Below are 23389 nucleotides of genomic sequence, written 5' to 3'. Positions count from 1 at the left end.
GAACAAAAATGCCAGAAGATCTCATTTATTTCAAACTCAGTTAATACATCTGGTAAAAAAGGCCTATAGTTTTCTTGAATATCAGGAAGATTCAGAATATCGTTTCCGCCTTTAAGACTCAAAAAAGAGGCCTCACTATTAGCACAAAGTTGTTTGGTTTTTTACTGTAGTTTTTGAGCTTTTTATATTATTCTTATTGCTACTGCATACACACAAAGGCAAACACACACTCTTCTTGACTACGGTATTATGATGACAGTGGCACATTGTTTGTACACTTTTAATGGAACAAAAATAGAGCAAAGGTTTTAAGTCTCAGTAGTGACTGAGTACAGACAATGATTTGTACACAGACAGCTCAGACCAAAATTGTGTTGTAAGATTCTGAATGATCTTTCATTACCAAGAATCAGTATATTAGAGACATGATTATTCTGCTAAGAAACACCTTTGCAAATGGGAAGTCAGACAGCCAGACAGCAACATCGGGCTGCATTTACCCCAGTGTGACATTTTAAGAACATTCAAACTGTCCCATGTGGAAATAACACAGAGTAAAGAACACGTACTGTTCCGCTTGCCTTCTTCATCGACCTCTTCATCGTTCTCAGGGTCAATGTCTTCTGCCTGTGTAATCCAGTCTAAATATCCCTTCAGATCTTCTTCAAGTTGCTGTTTTTCACGTAGCTTCTGAAAGTCTCCTCGGGCCTTGGCTTTTTCTCTTTCCTTGGAAAATTCTCTATCAAATTCAGATAAAGCAGAAAAAGAAAAAAAAGAAAAACAAAACACAACACTGATTGTCAAACTCCCAGGCATTTTCCCTCAACTCTTGACATTGCAGAATAATATACTGACATAGAAAACGAACTGAATAAACCACACCGAAGATTGGGGAACTTCTTTGAAAACAAGACGGCGGTACAAAGAAGTCATGGCAAATCCCTGTAGCATTACATCAAAACTTTCAGAGCTTTTATAATTTCACTGAAAATTAAGTAGTATATTCGTGATTCTTCTCATATGGGCAGAGCACCACCAATCCTATTTAGTTCTGTGCTTGTCTGCACCAATTTAAAACTCAACTATACCTAACAGCTATGAAAAGAAATTGACTTACAGTAATGAAGTCATTTCAGAGACCTGAGCATCAGTTTCATTGAAAAGGAAACTGTGACAGCTAGTTCTAAAATTCTTCCTCTTCCAGCCACCATTTACTGGACATGTCCAAAACTACTTATTTCAGGATACGGCTCATAAAATTCTATTAATAAGGTCTCCCTTAACTACCTCATATACCTGCACCATTTGAGATCTGGATGTTTTCCCCTTTTGCTCCCTATAACAGAATCCAGAAACCCTGTTCTCAACAGATGAGAAATGCTGTCTTTCATAGAAATTGAATCCCCTCTCTTACATCTCCAGTCTCAAGAAAATGTATTTCACTGTCTAGTTTAGTTCATCATCTGGATCAATTGCTAAACCATCACAGAGTAATAATTAAGTTATGCTCTTTGAGCATGCCTACTGAGGGAGGCCTCTTCCAACATGAACTGCCCCATGTATCTACAATTCCCTCAATGACTCAAGACAATGATCCAGCAATTCTTGCACATCTCATACACTGACATTATTACAGCCTTTGGTGTGATGCACAGCGCTAAACACCTAAATTCCCTCACTAGAAGCATCAAGCATTTTCCAATTTATCTGAGTATCCACATGTATGATTAGGAGTGGGCAAGCATCCTTCTTGTTATATTCTAACGCTGTACCAATATAGTGTTTGAAACTAAGTTTGTTCTAACTAACCTATTAATCTCACAATAGGGATTAAATTAAACCTCAAAAAAAAAATGCCTGTATTAATTTCCTTTACTATGAATTTTCATCCACTTCATTAATTGTGAACTTTCAGTTGAAAATATCCTCACCAAAACACTGCCAAAGGGAAATTTATTAAAGCACTCAATAATATCCTTTTTCAAGTGGAAAAAAATTAGAAAATTAGCATAGATTTGCAAAATATTTTAACAAGGTGAACACAATTGTTAGTATGATGCTGTCCTGCTAACAAAATATAACAGAATAGCAGAAAGCCTTGTAATTTTTCAATGTAATATTTCATTTTGGTGACAGACACTACTTATTTGGAATTGCAAAGACAGTCTCTCCAGGGTCTGTTTGGTTTTATTTTGATCACTTGATCATTTTCGCAGTGTTCAAACACATCATCTATTCATTAAATTTCTGTATTGACAGTGCTAAATATAAAAGTTAAGTTCTTTAAGTGCAACCATACAGATTTTGGGTTGGCTTTATTTTGTTTGTTCTGTTTTTATGTTGGTGTGTTGTGGTTTGTGTTTTTTGTGAGGGTTTTGTTTGTTTGTTTCTGGTTTTTTGTTTTGTTTTATTTTTGTGGAGGTTACACAGTGAAAGGTAAAAGCTAAAAAGCTTTCTCTTGCAAAATCAGAGAGGCAGGCATTACACATTTTACAGCTGAGGACTTAATTAAACAAAGATTCCATTTGGCATGTGGAGACCATTCTGTTCCATCTGATGGCACTGTAATGAACCCAAAGAATGCCAGTGCTTGCTATGCATTTGCTACCCTTCACCTAGCATTCAAGGACAAGGTTCTTCAAAAGGTCATCCCTTAACAAAAATGCTTGTGAAAGAGATCAACAGATCTCTCCAAGGGATGATTTCTTCTTAAAAAAAATAAATACAAATTAAAAAGTAACAAAACAAAACCCCCAAACCAAGTCAAAACAAAAAGACACCAAACAAAAATCAGATGCCACAAGCCTACAAGAGATTGTTTGGGTTATGGGGTGCTGGGTTTAAACTCAGAGAAAGATACCACTCTTTCCATGTGATTACGGCAACACACTCATGACACTCATTCCTCAAGCAGTATCTTTGAAAAAAAGAACTATTGTGATATAATATGAACGGGAAGTAAGAAACCTTTACTAAGTATTCCGGGTTTGGTCAGTTAAGTCCTTCAGGATCCTTAAGTTTTTTGTTAAGGTGAAGGATGTGTGATGGATGTAAACTAAACTGAAAGCTGCTGTTATTACGTGAATCAGTCAGGGTTGGAAGGGACCACAAGGATCATCTAGTTCCAACCCCCCTGCCATGGGCAGGGACACCCCACACTAGATCAGGCTGGCCAGAGCCTCATCCAGCCTGGGCTTAAACACCTCCAGGGATGGGGCCCCAACCACCTCCCTGGTGAACCCATTCCAGGGCTTCACCACTCTCATGATGAACAACAACTTCCTCATGCCCAGTCTAAATCTCCCCACCTCCAGCTTCATTCCATTCCCCCTAGTCCTATCACTACCTGAGATCCTGAGAAGTCCCTCCCCAGCCTTCTTGTAGGCCCCCTTCAGATACTGGAAGGCCACAATAAGGTCACCTCAGAGCCTTCTCCAGACTGAACAGCCCCAACTCCCTCAGTCTGTCCTCACAGGAGAGGTGCTCCAGCCCTCTGCTCATCCTTGTAAAAGAAAATGTTTTAAAGATAAACCGCTGGCAAAAGCTGATGATTCTAACAGCACCTCTCGCGTGACTGAAACAACTCTTAACTTGGACTTTACATTTAAATGGTGTACACAGAGAATGAAACCCATCTTCCTGTACACACAGCTAACAGACTTGTCTCTTCAATACAGCACTGAAGTCAGACACTGTCTTGTTAATGCTGTTGCAATTTATTAATGGAGAGAGAAGCAATGGTGCTTTATTTCCATAATATTTAAAATTTTAGTTTTCTTTTTTAAATATGACTCTTTGTAAGGAAGTGTAACACTCAAAAAGACTACAGTTTCTTTAAGAGAGGGAGAAATCTGGCTCTGTGTTGCCTTTTTTTTTTTTTCTGTCACAGTCACAATAAAGTGACATCCTTTAGGCCACATATATATATATACATTCCTTTACTGAAATACCATGAATGGAATATGAAGTGTTTCCCATTAGGAAAACAAAAGCATTTTTTCCCCAAATCAAGAAGTTATTTGAAAAAGATGATGGAGTGAGATGAGGAAGCGATGCTGGCTCTTTAAAATTTCCAACAAAGACATTTAGACAAGATTCTTGAATACTTAGAGAAAGACATGTCACCACTGGCTGATCTCCTGGAAGTAGGAACAGGAGAGCTGCTCATGCGCATTCATGGCTATAGAGTGTAGGATGAGTCCAGGGCAGAAAGAAAAAGCTTTAGGCTATGCAGACAGCAGAGGGACAGACACGGTTAGACTACTGGCCTTAAGCAGCTTTCCTGATTGCCATCAGCCTAGTAGCTCAGTTTGGATGCCTATGAAGTTGACAGACTGAAGAAGTAGCACACTAATTGTGCAAAGCTCTGTAAATATTTGGTTTCACAAAGGCCTGTGCTAAGAGCTAACTTCAGAATACATATTTCATTCTGATCTGATAAAATGATCTGAATCTGGTATGTAAAGGTGTATGTGGGGTGAGGGTGTGGAGTGGTGTGATTCATTGACTAACCTGACAAAAATTGTACTCAGAGGGAGGTTGTGGCTATGCTAGCATTCATAAGGGTCTCTCCAATAAAATGGCTGAAGACTGATTTAAATCACAAGCTGCAAGCTGAAAAATACTGAGGAGTTACTCCAATTTAGCACTAGCATAGGTGAAATGAAAATCAGGTCTATGGCCTGTAACACTATGATTTAAAAATAATCCAAGTAATTTTCATAAAGCATAGGACTCAATGAACATGGTTTTGCCCTAATTTCAACTAGAAAAAGCCAAGCTCAACAGTGTTTCATATTTTAAAGAATAATATGCTTCAAATTTAAGACTTTAGGCTAGCAAGGCTAGAAAGTGCTTTCCGTAAATCGCTTCTTATAAAGAATCTTATAAAGCAGAGCTGTATGACTTGTACAACAGCACCTTGTATAATTACCTGTTTGCCTTCAAAAATATATTTTCTGAAGGACAGATTATTGCTACCTAAATGGAGGCAATTAATACTACTACTACTACTACTACTACTACTACTACTACTAATAATAATAATAATAATAATAAAAAAACAGGTTGGAAGAAACCTTCAAGATCATCGTGTCCAACCCCACAACCAATCCAACCCACCTAAACAACTAAGCCATGGAACCAAGCACCCCATCAAGTCTCCTTCTAAACATCTCCAATGATGGTGACTCCACCATCCCCCCAGGCAGCCCATTCCAATGGGCAATCACTCTCTCTGTACAGAACTTCCTCCTAACATCCAGCCTAAACCTCCCCTGGCACAGCCTGAGACTATGTCCTCTTGTTCTGGTACTGGCTGCCTGGGAGAAGAGACCAACATCCGCCTGTCAACAACTTCCCTTCAGGTAGTTGTAGAGAGCAACAAGGTCACCCCTGAGTCTCCTCCTCTCCAGGCTAAGCAACCCCAGCTCCCTCAGCCTCTCCTCGTAGGGCTTATGTTCCAAACCCCTCACCAACTTTGTTGCCCTTCTCTGGACTCGTTCCAGCAAGTCAACCTCCTTCCTAACCTGAGGGGCCCAGAACTGGACACAGTACTCGAGGTGTGGCCTAACCAGTGCAGTGTACAGGGGCACAATGACCTCCCTGCTCCTGCTGGCCACACTGTTCCTGATGCAGGCCAGGATGCCATTGGCCCTCTTGGCTGCCTGGGCACACTGCAGGCTCATGTTCAGCCTACCATCAACCAGCACCCCCAGGTCCCTCTCTGCCTGGCCGCTCTCCAGCCACTCTGACCCCAGCCTGTAGCACTGCCTGGGGTTGCTGTGGCCAATGTGCAGAACCTGGCACTTGGATGTGTTCAGTCTCCTGCCCTTGGACTCTGCCCATCTGCCCAGCCTGTCGAGGTTCCTCTGCAGAGCCTCTCTACCCTCCAGCAGATCAACTCCTGCCCCCAGCTTGGTGTCATCAGCAAATTTACTGATGATGGACTCAATGCCCTCATCCAGATCATCAATAAAGATGTTAAAGAGCATGGGGCCCAGCACTGATCCCTGGGGCACACCACTGGTGACTGGCTGCCAGCTGGATGTGGCACCATTCACCACCACTCTCTGGGCTCAGCCTCCAGCCAGTTCCTAACCCATCGCAGTGTGCTCCCATCCAAGCCATGGGCTGACAGCTTGGCCAGGAGTTTGCTGTGGGGGACGGTGTCAAAGGCCTTGCTGAGGTCCAGGTAGACCACATCCACAGCCTGCCCCACATCCACCAGGCAGGTCACCTGATCATAGAAGGAGATCAGGTTGGTCAGGCAGGACCTGCTCTTCCTAAATCCATGCTGGCTGGGCCTGATCCCTTGGCCATCCTCTAAGTGCTGTGTGACTGCACTCAAGATGACCTGGTCCATAATCTTGCCTGGCACCGAGGTCAGGCTGACAGGCCTGTAATTCCCTGGCTCATCCAACCGGCCCTTCTTGTGGATGGGCACCACGTTGACAGCTTTCAGTCCTCTGGGACGTCTCCAGTGGGCCAGGACTGCTGGAAAATGATGGAGAGCGGCTTGGCCAGCTCATCTGCCAGCTCTCTCAGCACCCTAGGATGGATCCCATCTGGTCCCATGGACTTGTGGGGATCCAAGTGGCTGAGGAGAGCTCCAATTATCTGCTCATGGAACATAGGGAAACTATGCAGCTCCCTGGCTCCTTCTGCCAGCTCTGCTTTTGATTTCACTGGAAATACAAACAAATTGGATGACCAAGCCCCAGCCAGCCTAATTTTGATCTAGTTAAACATGACTAAAAATTGCAGCATATGACAATATCCCATAAACTGAGTAAAGCTCCAAGTTGCAATCTTAGTGTAAAAACTTGGTCAATTGCACCTGCATCTGAAAGAAGACATCACTTGTGAAGTAAAGCATTATGTGGAGACCCACCTACACAATCCAATTTATTTTTATTCCTAACTAAACTGCTACACACATTTTATTTCTATCACCCAAAAATTCCTTGTCTCCTTGCAGGAGGATGACCTCAGCTCTCTGTTTAGGCACAACAGACACATCAACATCAGTAGTTGTTGAGGCAGAAGCATATAAAATGCAGGGTTTGGTTCATGCTTCAATAGTCCAGGGCAATAATTTTCATGCCAAGTTTTTCTTTCTTCAACAGGGTGAAATAACTCCTGATGGCACTCATCAGCTAGGAATGGCTTGATGCGAGAGGGTGGAGGTGGCAGCAGGGAGTACCTACTGGGACTCAATTACATCTTTCTGGTTCTCACACCTTAATTTGAGGCAGAGTCATTATTGACCAAAAATCCCAAGAAGACGGTTTGCTTAGATATGTCTATGTGGTATACTCCCCCTTCTCTTTGTAATTCATGGACAGGGTAACTAAGGAGTCATGTATGCTGGCCTCCTATCAGCTGCAAGCCCTTCCATGTCAACAGCTCCACACTTCTCATAAGGGGGCTTGTGCAAAAGCCTGAGTGTTGCTATATCTCCTATGCTTCACTAGGCACCGATGACAGGAAACAAGCAGTTGCCTTCCACATCTAAGCATGTGCCAAGACACCAATTCTTCATTGGCTATATGTCTGCCCTTTTGAGTCACTGAAAACACAGTGAGAAAAAATTCATCTACTGCAGTAAGGAACTTACTGCACATGGGGTCTGGTATGTGGAAAGTGTTATGCTAATGCTATATGTAGAACTGTCACCCAGACATACTTGACTCTCATTTATTTGCAGAGAACAGTCATGTAACAACAAAAATGTACTCACAGGAGTACAGTGTTTGTCACTAGGCTCACAGAGGAGGTTTCGCACAGTGGTAACCATACCAACCAACAAATTAGCAGCATCAAATCAGGGAACTGAAATTGTTTCAACTGTACAAATAAGCATGGACAACAGCTCACAGCTGGGTGTGAAGTGCAACAGATGTAGAGAGACATAAATAAAAGGTTAAGTAACATCACATTTCTCAGTAGTACAGATTTGTGCATATCATTGTCGTTCTTTTTAGAAATAATATCAACTCGTAGGCTGCAAACTGTAGAATTATTTCTGCAGCACAAAATATTCTAGCAGGGATTTTCCTCAAACAAGGAGCATCAGGTTCTTGATAAGGAAATGCAAACTGGTATTCCCTCCATACAGTTATTTCTATACAGTTTGTTAGCAATTGACAAAACATATACTCAACAGCTCCAGCACATCCTCTGTTCAACAGAGGGCCTATGTGACATTATTGTGCCAGGGCACACATGGGTGGAATGGGATCTTCTGCGCCAAGAATGAGACAGGGAACAACTCGATAGAGCAACAAAACAGATCTAATGTTTCAGGCTGTCATTATAGCTGCATAGTAAGATGTGCTCACACACTGGATTTCTTAGAGGAAGAACTGTCAGTACTGAGTGTATGAGCACAGCTCAGTGTGCATTCACCCCACCACTGTGATACACACTGTCAACACAGTTTTTGAAACTGAGGAGTTTGTTACCTGCCGAGAGCCTGTTAGCAAGCATTGATCAGGACCAATCCCTAATAAGCCTGAAGGACTGAAATAAAGTCAGTACCCTTCAAGCTCTTACTCATGAATACTGAACTACTTTCATTGATTTTATTGGTCTCTGTCTAAAGCAGTTGGTTACAGTTACTGCTGTACACAGCTGCCAGTACTTGTTGATTATTTAATGACTGATCAATCCAGGATAGTATTTCCTTGTTTTGTACCTATTTGTGGTTGAGTTTTATTTTGAACAGTCATACAGCAAACAAAAGAATTTCCTTTGGGTCACAACAGGCTTAGGTCATGCTGAGACCTAGAGCTGAAGTCCTGCTCCTCTTTTTGAGTGTATACTCTGTTTGTTTATGTGAGGGTGTTAAATTTATATCCACAGTTTTTGTTTGGTTGTTTGGTTGGCTTTTTTTTACTAAGCCTTCCCTCTGCTGTGAAAAGGAACACTGTCAAAAACAGTTCATTTCCCTTTTGCTGAAGGACTACAGATGACAGCTGACTGCCATTTCTATTCGGTTCATCATTATTCAAATGTCTTTTTCTATGATTTTTTTCTATATATACTGTAGACAACAGTTCTTATCTGCACCAACATATTTTATATGACATTAATTGACAGATACTGCCATGAGATTATCATAGATGGGTACATAACCTTAGCTTTTAGGCTCACTATGTACATACATTGCAAATAATACTGTGGGAAAGAAATTGAAAAAAATTATTCACTTAGTCACCTGCAAGACTCGCATGTAGGAGGACATAAGGACATGTCAAAGCTTATGTTTTGGTGTCCTTAAAAAATGCAATAAATTCAACTTACAAAGATTTATTAAAGTGTGTTTGAAAGGTCTTATTTGTTACCATGGCTACCCAAAGAAATCCTAATGCCTTGAGCAGAAAATGCCGTCAGTGGAAACCATGCCCTAATGATAAGGACTATCTTCAGGAATAGATTATCATGCATCATTAAAACCCAAGCTTCTTGATAAATAAGTTATAAAGTTGTACAATTTATTATTTTCTTTACTCATAGTAGTTTAATGCATGCTTAATTACTGGCTTATTTATTTTAACTTCCAACACACTTTTAAAGGTAAAAGAGTGGATGAGTATCTTCCCTTTTTTAAGGTTTAGCATCTCTCTTCCCTTCTTTAATGTTCAGCATCATTTGTTAGCTTTCTAATTTAACTGTCTAATCTCACCTCGCTGTCTCTTCCATTGACCAGTCATGATCTACTCTGCTCTTTTATCTCGGAATATTTGGAGGAGGTCTGTCCTTGGCTCCCATTTTCTGTGCCTAGATTTTCATGAATTCAGAGAACATCGGTCCAGTTTCTGGCTGTCACAGCGTGTGTGGAACCAGAGCTACATGTAAAAGCAAGCTCTTGAAGCAGGCTGTCACCTTTCACAGAGCTAAAATTGCTGGGCAGCTCCTCAGTGGCAATTTCTGTGCCATTCCATCAAGCATGAAATTGCCCCAAAGACTCATTGCCTAATCATAACCAGAGAAATATTTTACAAAGGCAATTAAAATTGTCGTGATCACCCTGTGATTACCAGGATGTAAAGCAGTATTCAGAGATACACACAGCTTTAAGTTTGTAATCACAGAATCATAAAATCTCTGAATGGGTTGGGTTAGGAGGGACCTTAAACACTATCTAGTTACAGCCCCCTCACCATGGGCAGGGACAATCCACCAGACCACGTTGCTCAAGGCCTCATCCAACCTGGCCTCAAACACCTCCATGAAGGCGGCAATGAGGAGGACCTCCCTGGGCAACCTGTTCCAGTGTCTCAGCACCCTCACTGTAAAGAATTTCTCTCTAATATCCAGTCTAAATCTCCCCTCCACAAGCTTCAATCCATTCCTTCTCATACTATCTCTGCAAGCCCTTGAAAAAAGTACCTTTCTAGCTTTCATGTAGGCCCCCTTCCAGCACTGGAAGGGCACTATAAGGTTTCTCCAGACTGAACAGCCCCAACTCTGGCAACCTGTCTGCACAGGGGAGGTACTCCAGCACTGATCATCTTGGCCCTCCACTGGACCTGCTCCAGCAGTTCAATGTCCTTATACTGGGGGGCACCAGAACTGGATGCAGTACTCCAGGTGGGGTCTCAAAAGTGCAGAGTAGAGAAGAAGAATCACCTCCCTCGTACTGCTGGTTGCACTACTTTTAATGCAGCACAGGACACAGGTGGCCTTCTGGACAGCAAGCACACATTGCCAGCTCACGTTGAGTTTTTCATCAGCTGATACTCCCAAGTCCTTCTCCTTGACACAACTCTCAATCAGTTCCTCACACAGCCTGTATCTGTGCTTGGGATTGCCCTGACTTAGCTGTATGACCTTGCACTTGGCCTTGTTGAACTTCATGAGTTTGGCTTGGCCACCTCCATAGCCTGTCCAAGTCCCTCTGGATGGCATCCTTTCCCTCCAGCATATCAACCAGACAACACAGTTTGGTGTCATCCATAAACTTCTTGAGGGTGCACTCAATTCCACTGTCCACACCACTAACAAAGATGTTAAACAACACTGGTCCTAGTACTGACCCCTTGGGGATGCCACTTATCACTAGTCTCTATTTGGACATTGTTGACTACAATTATCTGAATACAGCCACTCAGCCAAATGTGAATGAATAAAATGCAGAGCAGCCCAAGATAATAAAAATTCAAAGGTATCTGAATATATCTGTGTCAGCTGCAAGCATTTTACCCTATATTTCCAAATATTGAAAGAATTGAAAAATACAGTCTTATTGTGAAAGATCAGATGACAGTTCCAGATAACCTGCTAGATTCCCAAGAAATTCACTGTGATGAAAAATTGCCAACAGCGATGTTTTGAACCACGTTTCCAGGTACATTTCTGGAGCTGGAACTAGAGCAAATTTTTTTCTGTTAGAGGTGTTTGTCAAATCTGTTCTCAAGCCAGAGCTACAGTGTTTTTCAGGGCCCTTTAAGGAAGATAGGCCAAAAGCCATTCCTAAAGCCACATCCAGAGTAGGACTAGGGACATTGAGGTCTTTTCCAGAGCTAAATATGAGTTTGATTGTTCAACCATTTAACAGAGGTGGATTTAATGCATGTTCTGGAGCCCTTTCCCATAACCCATTCCACATTTTTGGTAGAGTCCTTTACTATAGTTGCCCTAGAGATGTTGATACCTCAGTTGCTTTCTAGAGCTGAATCTAGAGCCTGGAGAGGACCTCTACAGGTGGGACAATTTGTACAAGTCATTGCTGGAGCTGGAACCATTTCTGGTGTCCTTGTTAAGCTGGCTTTGTAATTTCTGAGGTCAAACCAAAGCCTGAGCTGAATCTGAAGCCACTTCTAAAACCTGACCTGGAGTCTTTCCCTAGAATGTCTTATCCTGTAGACTCCTGCAAACTGAAAGTTTTTCAACTGAGAATTCACTTTGAAAACAATGTGAATAATGTTAGCATCTAATGCAGAGTGAAAAATAGAGTATTCTGCAAAAGCTGAATTACCTTAAGCCTATAAATTCTCTCCAGCCTTGTTATTCAGGGGAATATTTAGAGAAAAAAATCTCCACAAGTCAGCTTCCATGCAGAAATCAAAATATTTACCACATGCAGATTACACACACACATTGTCATTTTACACATCTGTTATTAAACATATGAACTCTATTTTCAAAAATGTCTCCTTCAGCAGGCAAAACTGACAAGGATCATCAGGAAATACTCACCTTCAGAAACAGCTAGATGTAAAACAAAAGATCTCCCAAATCACCCGTCTCATCCATTTACACAGTATCTAAATACATCAAACATGCAGTGCACAAGAGGCATTACAGAAATATAGGAGGCAGATGGTGACAGAGTAACAAAGGAGTGCAAGGACATGAATGAATATTTTAAAACTGCAAACAGATCAAAACAGCAGACAGATTTCAATATACACAGCATAACTTGGCATTACAAGTAACACTTTCATACAGAAAAGGTGTGTTAGGCATTCAGATTCCATTTCCAAAATCTGTATGCAAAGCCATGCTTTTCAAGTAAGTTGGCATAATTTTGGCATTCTTGAAGTTTGATAGATTTAGTAAAATTTTTCTTTGTAGATTTATCATAAATCCAGTTTCATGCTACCATTTGAAGATCATAAAACCTACAAGCTAGTCACTCAAATTAAAAAAAATGCATCTGTTACATATCTAATGCCTTCTCAGAAGGCATAGGATTTTACTAGTATCTAATTTTTACCCATAAGGTTTAGACAGGTAGGTCTAAACAGAAAATAGGACAAATATTTATTATTGATATACTAATGGCATTTAGTGACCAAAATAAATCAGTGTTAACACTATTCCACACTGTCAGAGTTTCATAGAAGTATGGCAGGGCATTTTCTTCACTTTCTTACCAAACAGTAGTTTGGTACAATAGCTATCTTACTTCTGTTCCCAGTCACTGGTGATATTTATATATCACATCTCAGCTCATGCGTATAATTTTCTTCAGCACAGAAAACAAAACAAACCAAAACCAACTAAAAATGGAGTTTTAAGAAGGCTCTCATGTATTTAGGGCAAGCAATTCATCAAGCACTCTGAACACGGAAGTCACACTGTAGTTAGGTGACACTATAGCAGAAAATAAATTTAGGAATTAATGACTTTATGAATTTAAGGGGAGGTCACATCAGACTTGACACTGCCATTTCTGTTCAGTGCAAATCAAAGGCAAGCCAGCAAGGGTTCTGAAGAGCGTTAGAGCTCTGTGGATCAACTCAGTAGCAATTTTCTGCCTATAGAAGAGAACCCAAGGACAAGAGGACACCTCTTCCCCTTACAGCAAATCCATATTCTGCCAAATATCATACCGTTGTGACCTTTATAAAGTATTTTAAATATATTAAATGAAATGTAAAGCTTAGCTGTGAGAGTCTCTCTAAATTTCCTAGGCTTCAGTAGAAAACATGAGTATGTGTATCAACATACCAAATCTGGCATTGCTTACCATACAACTTATTTTCAAAAACATGACAATCTGAAACCAGCAACAATTTGAGTCATGCAAGGCAAAGAGGAATATTTAGTAAACTGTAACCATAGGACACCTTCTCACAACTACCCTCATCTATCTGCCCTTGTCTTTCTTATTTTGTTTATCTAGCGGGCCTGGGAAATAAAATCCAGGCCCTTACTTTTGCAAGAATTTACACATTTGTTCCTGAAGAAAACAAAGCAAATACAACTGTATAAACCAGGAAGAGATTAAATCTGAAAATCAGCAGTGTGTTTTAGCACTACCTCTTTGCTTTTAAGCCGCTTTGTAAAGTGATTCTGAAAGTAAGGTAAAATTAGGCCTTCATTAGTTGCCAGTGTGTGACAGTAACCTATCACAGATAAATGACTTACAGTTTTAAAATATACTTTTTAAAAACCACTCATTGGATATAGGAAAGAAAAAAAAGCTGTTGTAACATAGGTATCATATCAGCAACTGGAAATTTTTTTCAGTTGCCTGAATTTCAGGTATATAATGAGATATTATAACTCCTTTGAAGTCGAAGGTACCACATGGGAATACCACAGTTAGAGCTGCATACACAATCAGCAATCTGATGACACAATCAGCTATGGTGTCAGGCTGCTTCCTATGCAAGAGAAATTTTTCTGTTGGCTTACAAAGATAGCATGGCTTGCCTAGGATATACAACAAACAATATTGTTCTGGCAAACAAAAAGCTAATGCAAATAATTACAGTAAGTTTCTTTTTGTACATGCTAGCAGGACCTTTCATGGGAAAAATATTTTCTGATCAGTAAAGTGTTTTCCAAGCTCAAGTGTGTTAGAAACCAGAAAATGCCAAAGGAAGTGGAGTTGTAACCTCAGTAAGGAGGCTTTGTAAGAAGAAAACCTTGCAAACTATTTCCATAAACTACAGTTTAAAACCACGAAATACAGCTACAACTGACACGACTTCAGCTTTTGCCTAGTGTCTAGAGTACACAACCAACCAAAAAGCTGTGTCAGCCTCCTCCCACTGACAAGCATATGAAATAGATATTTGACTATTGATAAATATATAGAATCACAAAATGGTTTTGGTTGGAAAAGACCACTAAGATCTTCAAGTCCAACCACTGACCTAACACTATCATGGTCATTAAATCACATCCCAAAGGTATCAGCTTGCTGGTGCAGGTTGTCATGGCAGAACATAGCTCTAAAATACAGGAAGCATTAAACACCTTGTTTTAAGGTATGCTAGTCATATTCTTTCTGTAAGACAAATATTGAAGCACAGATTAAAAATAATTTGCAATTTTTTTTTTGTAAACAAATAAAACTTCAAGTAATTCATGGATATTTGTACAAAAGTAAAATTTGGGCTTTCAGAAAAGGACACCTGTCTATAACTATTGGAGAGAACATTTGTGCAGGTGCACTACCCATCGCTGCTTGCAGAACAATTCTTCTTAATGGAATATTATAAAATAAGGAGATTAGTAACTCACTTAATGAGTACCTTTGGCAAGCATGGTGAAGGTGATGTCAGACAGATACAGGCACTAGAATCACACAGTTCAGTCAAAAAAGCAAACACTGGTAGGATGACATAAGAATCTCAAGTGCATGCAAAAAAGCCATCACTGAGAAGCTTGAGTAAATGCAGAGGCCATCTTACAAGTAGCAGTAGCATACACAATGTTAACTCAACTGCTTACCCACTAAGTACACCAAGAACCAGGTTAAGTACGAAAAATGAGCCAAGGATGATAAGACTAACAAAATAGATCCATGGCCATTCACATCCTATTGCATCATTTACCTGTAAAATGTAAGGAAATAAGTTATGATTCAGTAATTCATTAAACAGCAGAGTCCTTTTTGCAGCTGCCAGATCACGTAGGTTTCAACATTCAAAAGTTTATGGCTTATCCATTTCTTTAAACAAAAAAAATAAAGAAAGAAATCAATGAACATTTAATCACTTACCCAATTTATGTTGTAGATACAATGCTTTAGAATACAAATTTAAATACTATTTAAATAAGTGCAGGAGAATTAGTAGTCCTTTTAATGACTTTGCCACAAGCGTGGACATGAATAATATATACTGGTACATCTTAGCTCTGATTTGGGTATTTGGATGTTATTTCTATTTCAGCTACAGAAAACAGAAAACTGTTTCTGTTGTAATCGTAGAAGGAAGAAATAGAGGCTTACTAAAGGATGTCATGTTAACTGAAGTCTCACCTGTTTAGGATAACCTGTGTGTTCATGGCAACTGAATTCAGGACTCTGCCTTCATGATGAAAAAGGTGTATGCTTACCCGCTCAATACACCAAGAACAAGATTTAGTACGAAAAATGACCCAAAGATGACGAGACTGACAAAATACACCCATGGCAATTCAAATCCCATAGCATCATTCATCTGCAAGAAATAAGATGATCTTACAGAGTAGATCACTACAGTAATAGCAATGAAGAGTCAGAGAAAAAAAGAGCTGAACCATTCAGATGAGACAGCATTCTATACATTCCTTCAGTATTCAAAGAACAGCACAAGAAAGAAGGCATTGGCCACATTCACTTTGCATTTCTAACGTATAGAACAAAATAATGAGTGAACCTACTATTCAGATCAAAAATGTTATCAAGCATAAATGGAGCACTGCAAGAGTTCTGTTCTTTAATACCTAGAACATGAACTAAATTTCAGAGCTCACTAATTAAAATGCTTATAAAATATATTGAAATATTAGGACTTTCACAGTTATGTGAATGATCCTTTGAGAGAAGAAACATAAATATGTAACTCAACAGTACAAGTACAAGTAATGTATTTTTCTGTAACACTGACATTGCAATATTTTTTTCCTGAAATACTACAGTTAGATGCAGACAGACATTTCAATTAAAAAGGGAGAATGATTTTGTGTAAAAACATGAACACAATTTCAGGAAAATGAAAAACCAAAATCAAATTTAGAAACACAGCAGAAACACTTCTGAACAAAGTTGATACTGGGTTGTTTGCATTTTTTGTTTTGTTTTAAGTAAAGTTGAAGTCATTTGGCTTTACATATATTCTTTACAGACTTACACAAGCTTTTCTATAATGACCTTTTCTACTGTCTATTCTTAGCAAGCTCATTATACCCATCAGAACATGGATTCAAGAAATATACCTATGAAAATCTAAGATGGCCTGTTCAGAAAAAACCAGATCTTTTCAAACAGAGGAAAATTGGTTTTGTGTGTAGCATTTTGGTACTAAACGACACTTGGGTAAATTACAAAAATAATTCTGACTTGGAATTTTTTGCAAATACATCTTGTGGGAGAGGATTTTGATTATACTGACAAGTTTGCATTAGATTCGCAAGATGAAAACTCAGCAGACAGTAAAACTTGAATGAATGTTTAAGATTGGATATGGTATCACAGAAGAATCTTTGGGCAAACGCTTATTCTCTCCTCTGAATAGCATTGTCTTTCTGGTATCTGAAATTTGTGATTAGACTTTAAGCTCAAAGCTTTAAGCTCAAGTCAAGTAAGACTCCTTTCCTTAACAGCTCAGTTGGAACAGACACATTAAACATGGGAACAAATATTTTTGAATCGTACATCTTATTTTTTTCCCCTCTATCTCTTCAAAATATATCAAACTCAGTTTCCGCAAGGTGGCCCTGTAGTTGGTTAGATATAAGCACACGCACTAAGTCTTTGCAGGTTCAGGCCCATAGGCATTTTTCTTCAGTGGTGACCTGTAATAATCCCACTCTATACTACTAAAGTGAGCAAACTTCCTAAGTAACCAAAAGTTATTTTACACAACTTCATACATCCTTTAGAATAATGTCTCTATGTATAATCTTTTTAAATGCATTAATAATTGAACAGAGGTACTGAAAGTAACTTAAAATTATGTAGACCTGTTAGGAAAAAAGGAAACTGCGAAATGTATGATTTGGATTGTTTCCCTTTTGATTTCAATAAATGACAAACATTGCCACTATACAGATCAAAATATACTTAGTCTTGTGTGCAATACTTTTAGCAATAACTAGCATGTCAGATGTCTATGCTAAGAAAAACAGCCACAGTGGTTTCTGTTTTATCATCCATGCCCATTCCCTCAGAGCAAGTCCCCTGCATTTGTTAACAATGAATGAAAAGGCTCAGGCATTTAATAAAAGACCTTATTGCCCAGACTGAATTTCTGCTTCATCCCAGTGTATATTTGTGTATTTGTGTCTTCTTTTAGTTGTAGACATCTGGCCTTAAGGTTTAGGCATAAAATCTATTCCAATTTTTAACATGCATATTCATAATTAATTTATTACTTTAGAATTAAGTTTACTTCATTTAAATGATTCACATGATATAGGAAAAGTGGTTTTCTAACAATAGCTAGCAAGTGCAAACATTTTTATTACATTTCAAATTCATTAGAATGCATTTTGCCTCTTACTGAACTATACCATTAGCAAACACTTGTTTGCAGGTCTTCAGAATTCAGAGTGAAGGCATGTTCATGCCAACATTTCCCTCCCAGCAATCTTTTTGAAGAACCTAGAATAGTTATACTTCCCATTCTACTTTAAGAAAAAAGAGCTCTGAGAATCACTGCAGTCCAATTTGATACACTTTTGCTCACAAAGAACATATTCTAGAAGCCAGGCATTGTGCTAACTTAGTAAGCAAGGACTGAAGCTGACATTTCCATGCTCTGCCATGAATGTTCTATTAGCATAGACACCTGTGATTTGCATTTCCTTCTCATTTATGCAGTAAGCCAAATCACTAAAAGCTTCTTTACTTCGAGGGTAGCAGAGTACCGAATAGGTTGTGGCGTCTCATTCCCCAGAGACTTTCAAAGCTCATCTGTACACATTCCTGTGTGGTGCCCTAGGTGATCCTACTTTGGCACAGGGGTTGGACCAGGTACCTCCAGAGGTCCCTTCCAGCCCCTACCACTCTATGATTCTATTCAGGACTAATGCCCTGTAATTGGAAACTGCAGCTAACCAATGCTTTGGTTTGGGCTAACTCAAAAGCATTCCTAACTCAGGGACCTTTAATCTAGTGGAACACTTGGGCACTAGTCTAAGATTGAATTCCTAAAAGGAACAGCCCGAAACTGAATCTACTCAAGAATCTTACCACTTAATTCCAGAAACAATTAAGCTGTATTCGAGCAATGCTTTGTAATTGCTATTAATGAGTATTTCTGATTGCATTAGCACCAGAGCTGAAAGTATAAAATTAATCCTCTCCTTATGGAAAACTTTGATGTTCATTTCATACAAGTCAAGTGGCATTTTCCTCAACTTTCAATTAAAGAAAGATTAAAGGAATCAATTTGCCTTCTGATTAAACATTGAGGCAGATCTTGGTTAATATATAAGCACAGGAAAATCTCCATCCTCAAAAACAAGGCATTTTCAGTTGAAAGGATTAATGCCAACTTGAAGACAAATTCCAGATGCATTGGAAGATGCAATAAAGGCCCCAAAATATGCTAAAGTAACACCAAGATAGGAGATATCACATGTCAAATCCTCAGCCAAAAGTCTTGCATGTCTCCCACCCAGTGTGGCTCAGGGATGTACTGTAGCAGAGGAGGTGTCATATTTAATGCTCTCAATAGAATTGCCTCATCTCTGAGTCCATTAAGCTTTTACCATTCCACAACACCTACAGCAAAAACACCCCAAAGTACCAACCCTCTCGCCCTTCTTCATGCCTTTTACCTGATTTAGTCTCGTTGTTTGGATTTCAGTTCTAAGTCATTTGTCCATCATGTCAACTAGAGGGCAGATGAATGATACAATGGATGATATGAAGGACAAAGTAGTTTTCATATCACTTAATTCAGTTTCCCCATAATAGTAGATATGTACTACTCAGGTGTTTAAAAACATCTTCCATAGATGTCACTTTTGGCTACACTGCCCTTTTAACTTCTTTCATACAGATTGTTAGATTAGCTTTGTATGCTTAAACAGCTTTGAAAGAATTTTGAACTGAATCCTGAAGCTCTTCCTATTCCTTTTACAAGTCACACAGTAACTAAACAGTTCAAAAGTCTTTGTATCTCACTGTGTATTGGCTCTATGTAGTGACATGCATATGCTGTGAGTATACATAGAATACATAGAATACATAGAATAAACCAGGTTGGAAGAGACCTTCAAGATCAACCGCGTCCACCCATCAACAATCAACACCACCAAACACTAACCCACCACGGCAACCCAAGCACCCCATCAAATCCCTCCTGAAAAACCTCCATGATGGCGACTCCACCACCCTCCCCAGGCCGCCCATTCCAATGGCATCACTCTCTCTTTATGGAACGTTTTCTAACATCATCCTGAACCTCCCCTGGCGCAGCTGAGAACTGTGTCCTTAATCATCTCTTATACATCTGCAAAGTCTTGAAGATGTCTTGAGCTGATAGGAAAAACTTGGTAGCCTAGAAACTGCCTCTTCCGCATTTGAGAGCATAAGGTCACCCCTGAGTCTCCTCTTCTCCAGGCTAAGCAACCCCAGCTCCCTCAGCCTCTCCTCGTAGGGCTTATGCCCAGTAAGGACTTGATTAACAAAACATACAAGGACCTTGCAACAGTTTTTTTTCTGCAAAACCCTGCCAGGTGTACAGAAAAGTAAAACCTTGATCTGTGTGCAATTGCATATGGGGATTTTACTCACAGATACCACAGACAGGCAGAAGTTGTAATGATTTGTGCTTGATGTTTTAGATTGGAGTTTGCCATCTGTTGCTGTGTAATATTAATGGTTATGCCTGTTGTAAATTTGGCTTTCTCCCTGTTTCACTTCTGAGTCTTGGTCTCTGATCATCTACACTTCATTGTAACGATAGCTGACTCCACCTACAGCACAGCTAATTCACTCCAAATGCTGGAAGAGGCAGTTTCAGGCTGTACCAAGTTTTTCCTATCAGCTCAAGACAATTCTTCAAGACTTTGCAGATGTATAAGAGATGATTAAGAGGACACAGTCTCAGGCTGCGCCAGGGGAGGTTCAGGCTAGATGTTAGGAAAAAGTTCTATACAGAGAGAGTGATTGCCCATTGGAATGGGCTGCCTGGGGAGGTGGTGGAGTCGCCATCACTGGAGGTTTTCAGGAGGAGATTTGATGGGGTGCTTGGTGCCGTGGGTTAGTTGTTTGGGTGGTGTTTGATTGGTTGATGGGTTGGACGCGGTGATCTTGAAGGTCTCTTCCAACCTGGTTTATTCTATGTATTCTATGTATTCTATGTATACTCACAAGCATATGCATGTCACTACATAGAGCCAAATACACAGTGAGATACAAAGACTTTTGAACTGTTAGTTACTGTGTGACTTGTAAAAGGAATAGGAAGAGCTTCAGGATTCAGTTCAAAATTCTTTTCAAAGCTGTTTAAGCATACAAAGCTAATCTAACATCTGTATGAAAGAAGTTAAAAGGGCAGTGTAGCCAAAAGTGACATCTATGGAAGATGTTTTTTAAACACCTGAGTAGTACATATCTACTATTATGGGGAAACTGAATTAAGTGATATGAAAACTACTTTGTCCTTCATATCATCCATTGTATCATTCATCTGCCCTCTAGTTGACATGATGGACAAATGACTTAGAACTGAAATCCAAACAACGAGACTAAATCAGGTAAAAGGCATGAAGAAGGGCGAGAGGGTTGGTACTTTGGGGTGTTTTTGCTGTAGGTGTTGTGGATGGTAAAAGCTTAATGGACTCAGAGATGAGGCAATTCTATTGAGAGCCATTAAATATGACACCTCCTCTGCTACAGTACATCCCTGAGCCACACTGGGTGGGAGACATGCAAGACTTTTGGCTGAGGATTTGACATGTGATATCTCCTATCTTGGTGTTACTTTAGCATATTTTGGGGGCCTTTATTGCATCTTCCAATGCATCTGGAATTTGTCTTCAAGTTGGCATTAATCCTTTCAACTGAAAATGCCTTGTTTTTGAGGATGGAGATTTTCCTGTGCTTATATATTAACCAAGATCTGCCTCAATGTTTAATCAGAAGGCAAATTGATTCCTTTAATCTTTCTTTAATTGAAAGTTGAGGAAAATGCCACTTGACTTGTATGAAATGAACATCAAAGTTTTCCATAAGGAGAGGATTTAATTTTATACTTTCAGCTCTGGTGCTAATGCAATCAGAAATACTCATTAATAGCAATTACAAAGCATTGCTCGAATACAGCTTAATTGTTTCTGGAATTAAGTGGTAAGATTCTTGAGTAGATTCAGTTTCGGGCTGTTCCTTTTAGGAATTCAATCTTAGACTAGTGCCCAAGTGTTCCACTAGATTAAAGGTCCCTGAGTTAGGAATGCTTTTGAGTTAGCCCAAACCAAAGCATTGGTTAGCTGCAGTTTCCAATTACAGGGCATTAGTCCTGAATAGAATCATAGAGTGGTAGGGGCTGGAAGGGACCTCTGGAGGTACCTGGTCCAACCCCTGTGCCAAAAGTAGGATCACCTAGGGCACCACACAGGAATGTGTACAGATGAGCTTTGAAAGTCTCTGGGGAATGAGACGCCACAACCTATTCGGTACTCTGCTACCCTCGAAGTAAAGAAGCTTTTAGTGATTTGGCTTACTGCATAAATGAGAAGGAAATGCAAATCACAGGTGTCTATGCTAATAGAACATTCATGGCAGAGCATGGAAATGTCAGCTTCAGTCCTTGCTTACTAAGTTAGCACAATGCCTGGCTTCTAGAATATGTTCTTTGTGAGCAAAAAGTGTATCAAATTGGACTGCAGTGATTCTCAGAGCTCTTTTTTCTTAAAGTAGAATGGGAAGTATAACTATTCTAGGTTCTTCAAAAAGATTGCTGGGAGGGAAATGTTGGCATGAACATGCCTTCACTCTGAATTCTGAAGACCTGCAAACAAGTGTTTGCTAATGGTATAGTTCAGTAAGAGGCAAAATGCATTCTAATGAATTTGAAATGTAATAAAAATGTTTGCACTTGCTAGCTATTGTTAGAAAAACCACTTTTCCTATATCATGTGAATCATTTAAATGAAGTAAACTTAATTCTAAAGTAATAAATTAATTATGAATATGCATGTTAAAAATTGGAATAGATTTTATGCCTAAACCTTAAGGCCAGATGTCTACAACTAAAAGAAGACACAAATACACAAATATACACTGGGATGAAGCAGAAATTCAGTCTGGGCAATAAGGTCTTTTATTAAATGCCTGAGCCTTTTCATTCATTGTTAACAAATGCAGGGGACTTGCTCTGAGGGAATGGGCATGGATGATAAAACAGAAACCACTGTGGCTGTTTTTTCTTAGCATAGACATCTGACATGCTAGTTATTGCTAAAAGTATTGCACACAAGACTAAGTATATTTTGATCTGTATAAGGCAATGTTTGTCATTTATTGAAATCAAAAGGGAAACAATCCAAATCATACATTTCGCAGTTTCCTTTTTTCCTAACAGGTCTACATAATTTTAAGTTACTTTCAGTACCTCTGTTCAATTATTAATGCATTTCAAAAGATTATACATAGAGACATTATTCTAAAGGATGTATGAAGTTGTGTAAAATAAATTTTGGTTACTTAGGAAGTTTGCTCACTTTAGTAGTATAGAGTGGGATTATTACAGGTCACCACTGAAGAAAAATGCCTATGGGCCTGAACCTGCAAAGACTTAGTGCGTGTGCTTATATCTAACCAACTACAGGGCCACCTTGCGGAAACTGAGTTTGATATATTTTGAAGAGATAGAGGGGAAAAAAATAAGATGTACGATTCAAAAATATTTGTTCCCATGTTAATGTGTCCTGTTCCAACTGAGCTGTTAAGGAAAGGAGTCTTACTTGACTTGAGCTTAAAGCTTTG

At 39.4% G+C, this 23389-nt stretch overlaps 1 protein-coding gene across 1 annotated transcript in view; it reads right to left on the bottom strand.

Annotated features, from left to right (window-relative positions):
• The window catches only part of CACNA1D (calcium voltage-gated channel subunit alpha1 D), a 168216-nt gene that overhangs the window by 84381 nt on the left and 60446 nt on the right, over positions 1 to 23389 (bottom strand). Inside the window, exons 4-5 of the mRNA XM_054179264.1 lie at positions 15805 to 15908; positions 570 to 739 (exon numbers count right to left, since the gene is read on the bottom strand). Of these exons, the coding sequence (XP_054035239.1) occupies positions 570 to 739; positions 15805 to 15908 (274 nt within the window). The remainder of the gene's footprint in view (positions 1 to 569; positions 740 to 15804; positions 15909 to 23389) is intronic.

Source organism: Dryobates pubescens, chromosome 1, assembly GCF_014839835.1.
Source record: "Dryobates pubescens isolate bDryPub1 chromosome 1, bDryPub1.pri, whole genome shotgun sequence".
NCBI classification, from domain to species: Eukaryota; Metazoa; Chordata; class Aves; order Piciformes; family Picidae; genus Dryobates; species Dryobates pubescens.
The sequence above is the reverse complement of the archived record's forward strand: the minus strand, read 5'-3'. Positions and strand labels throughout refer to the sequence as shown.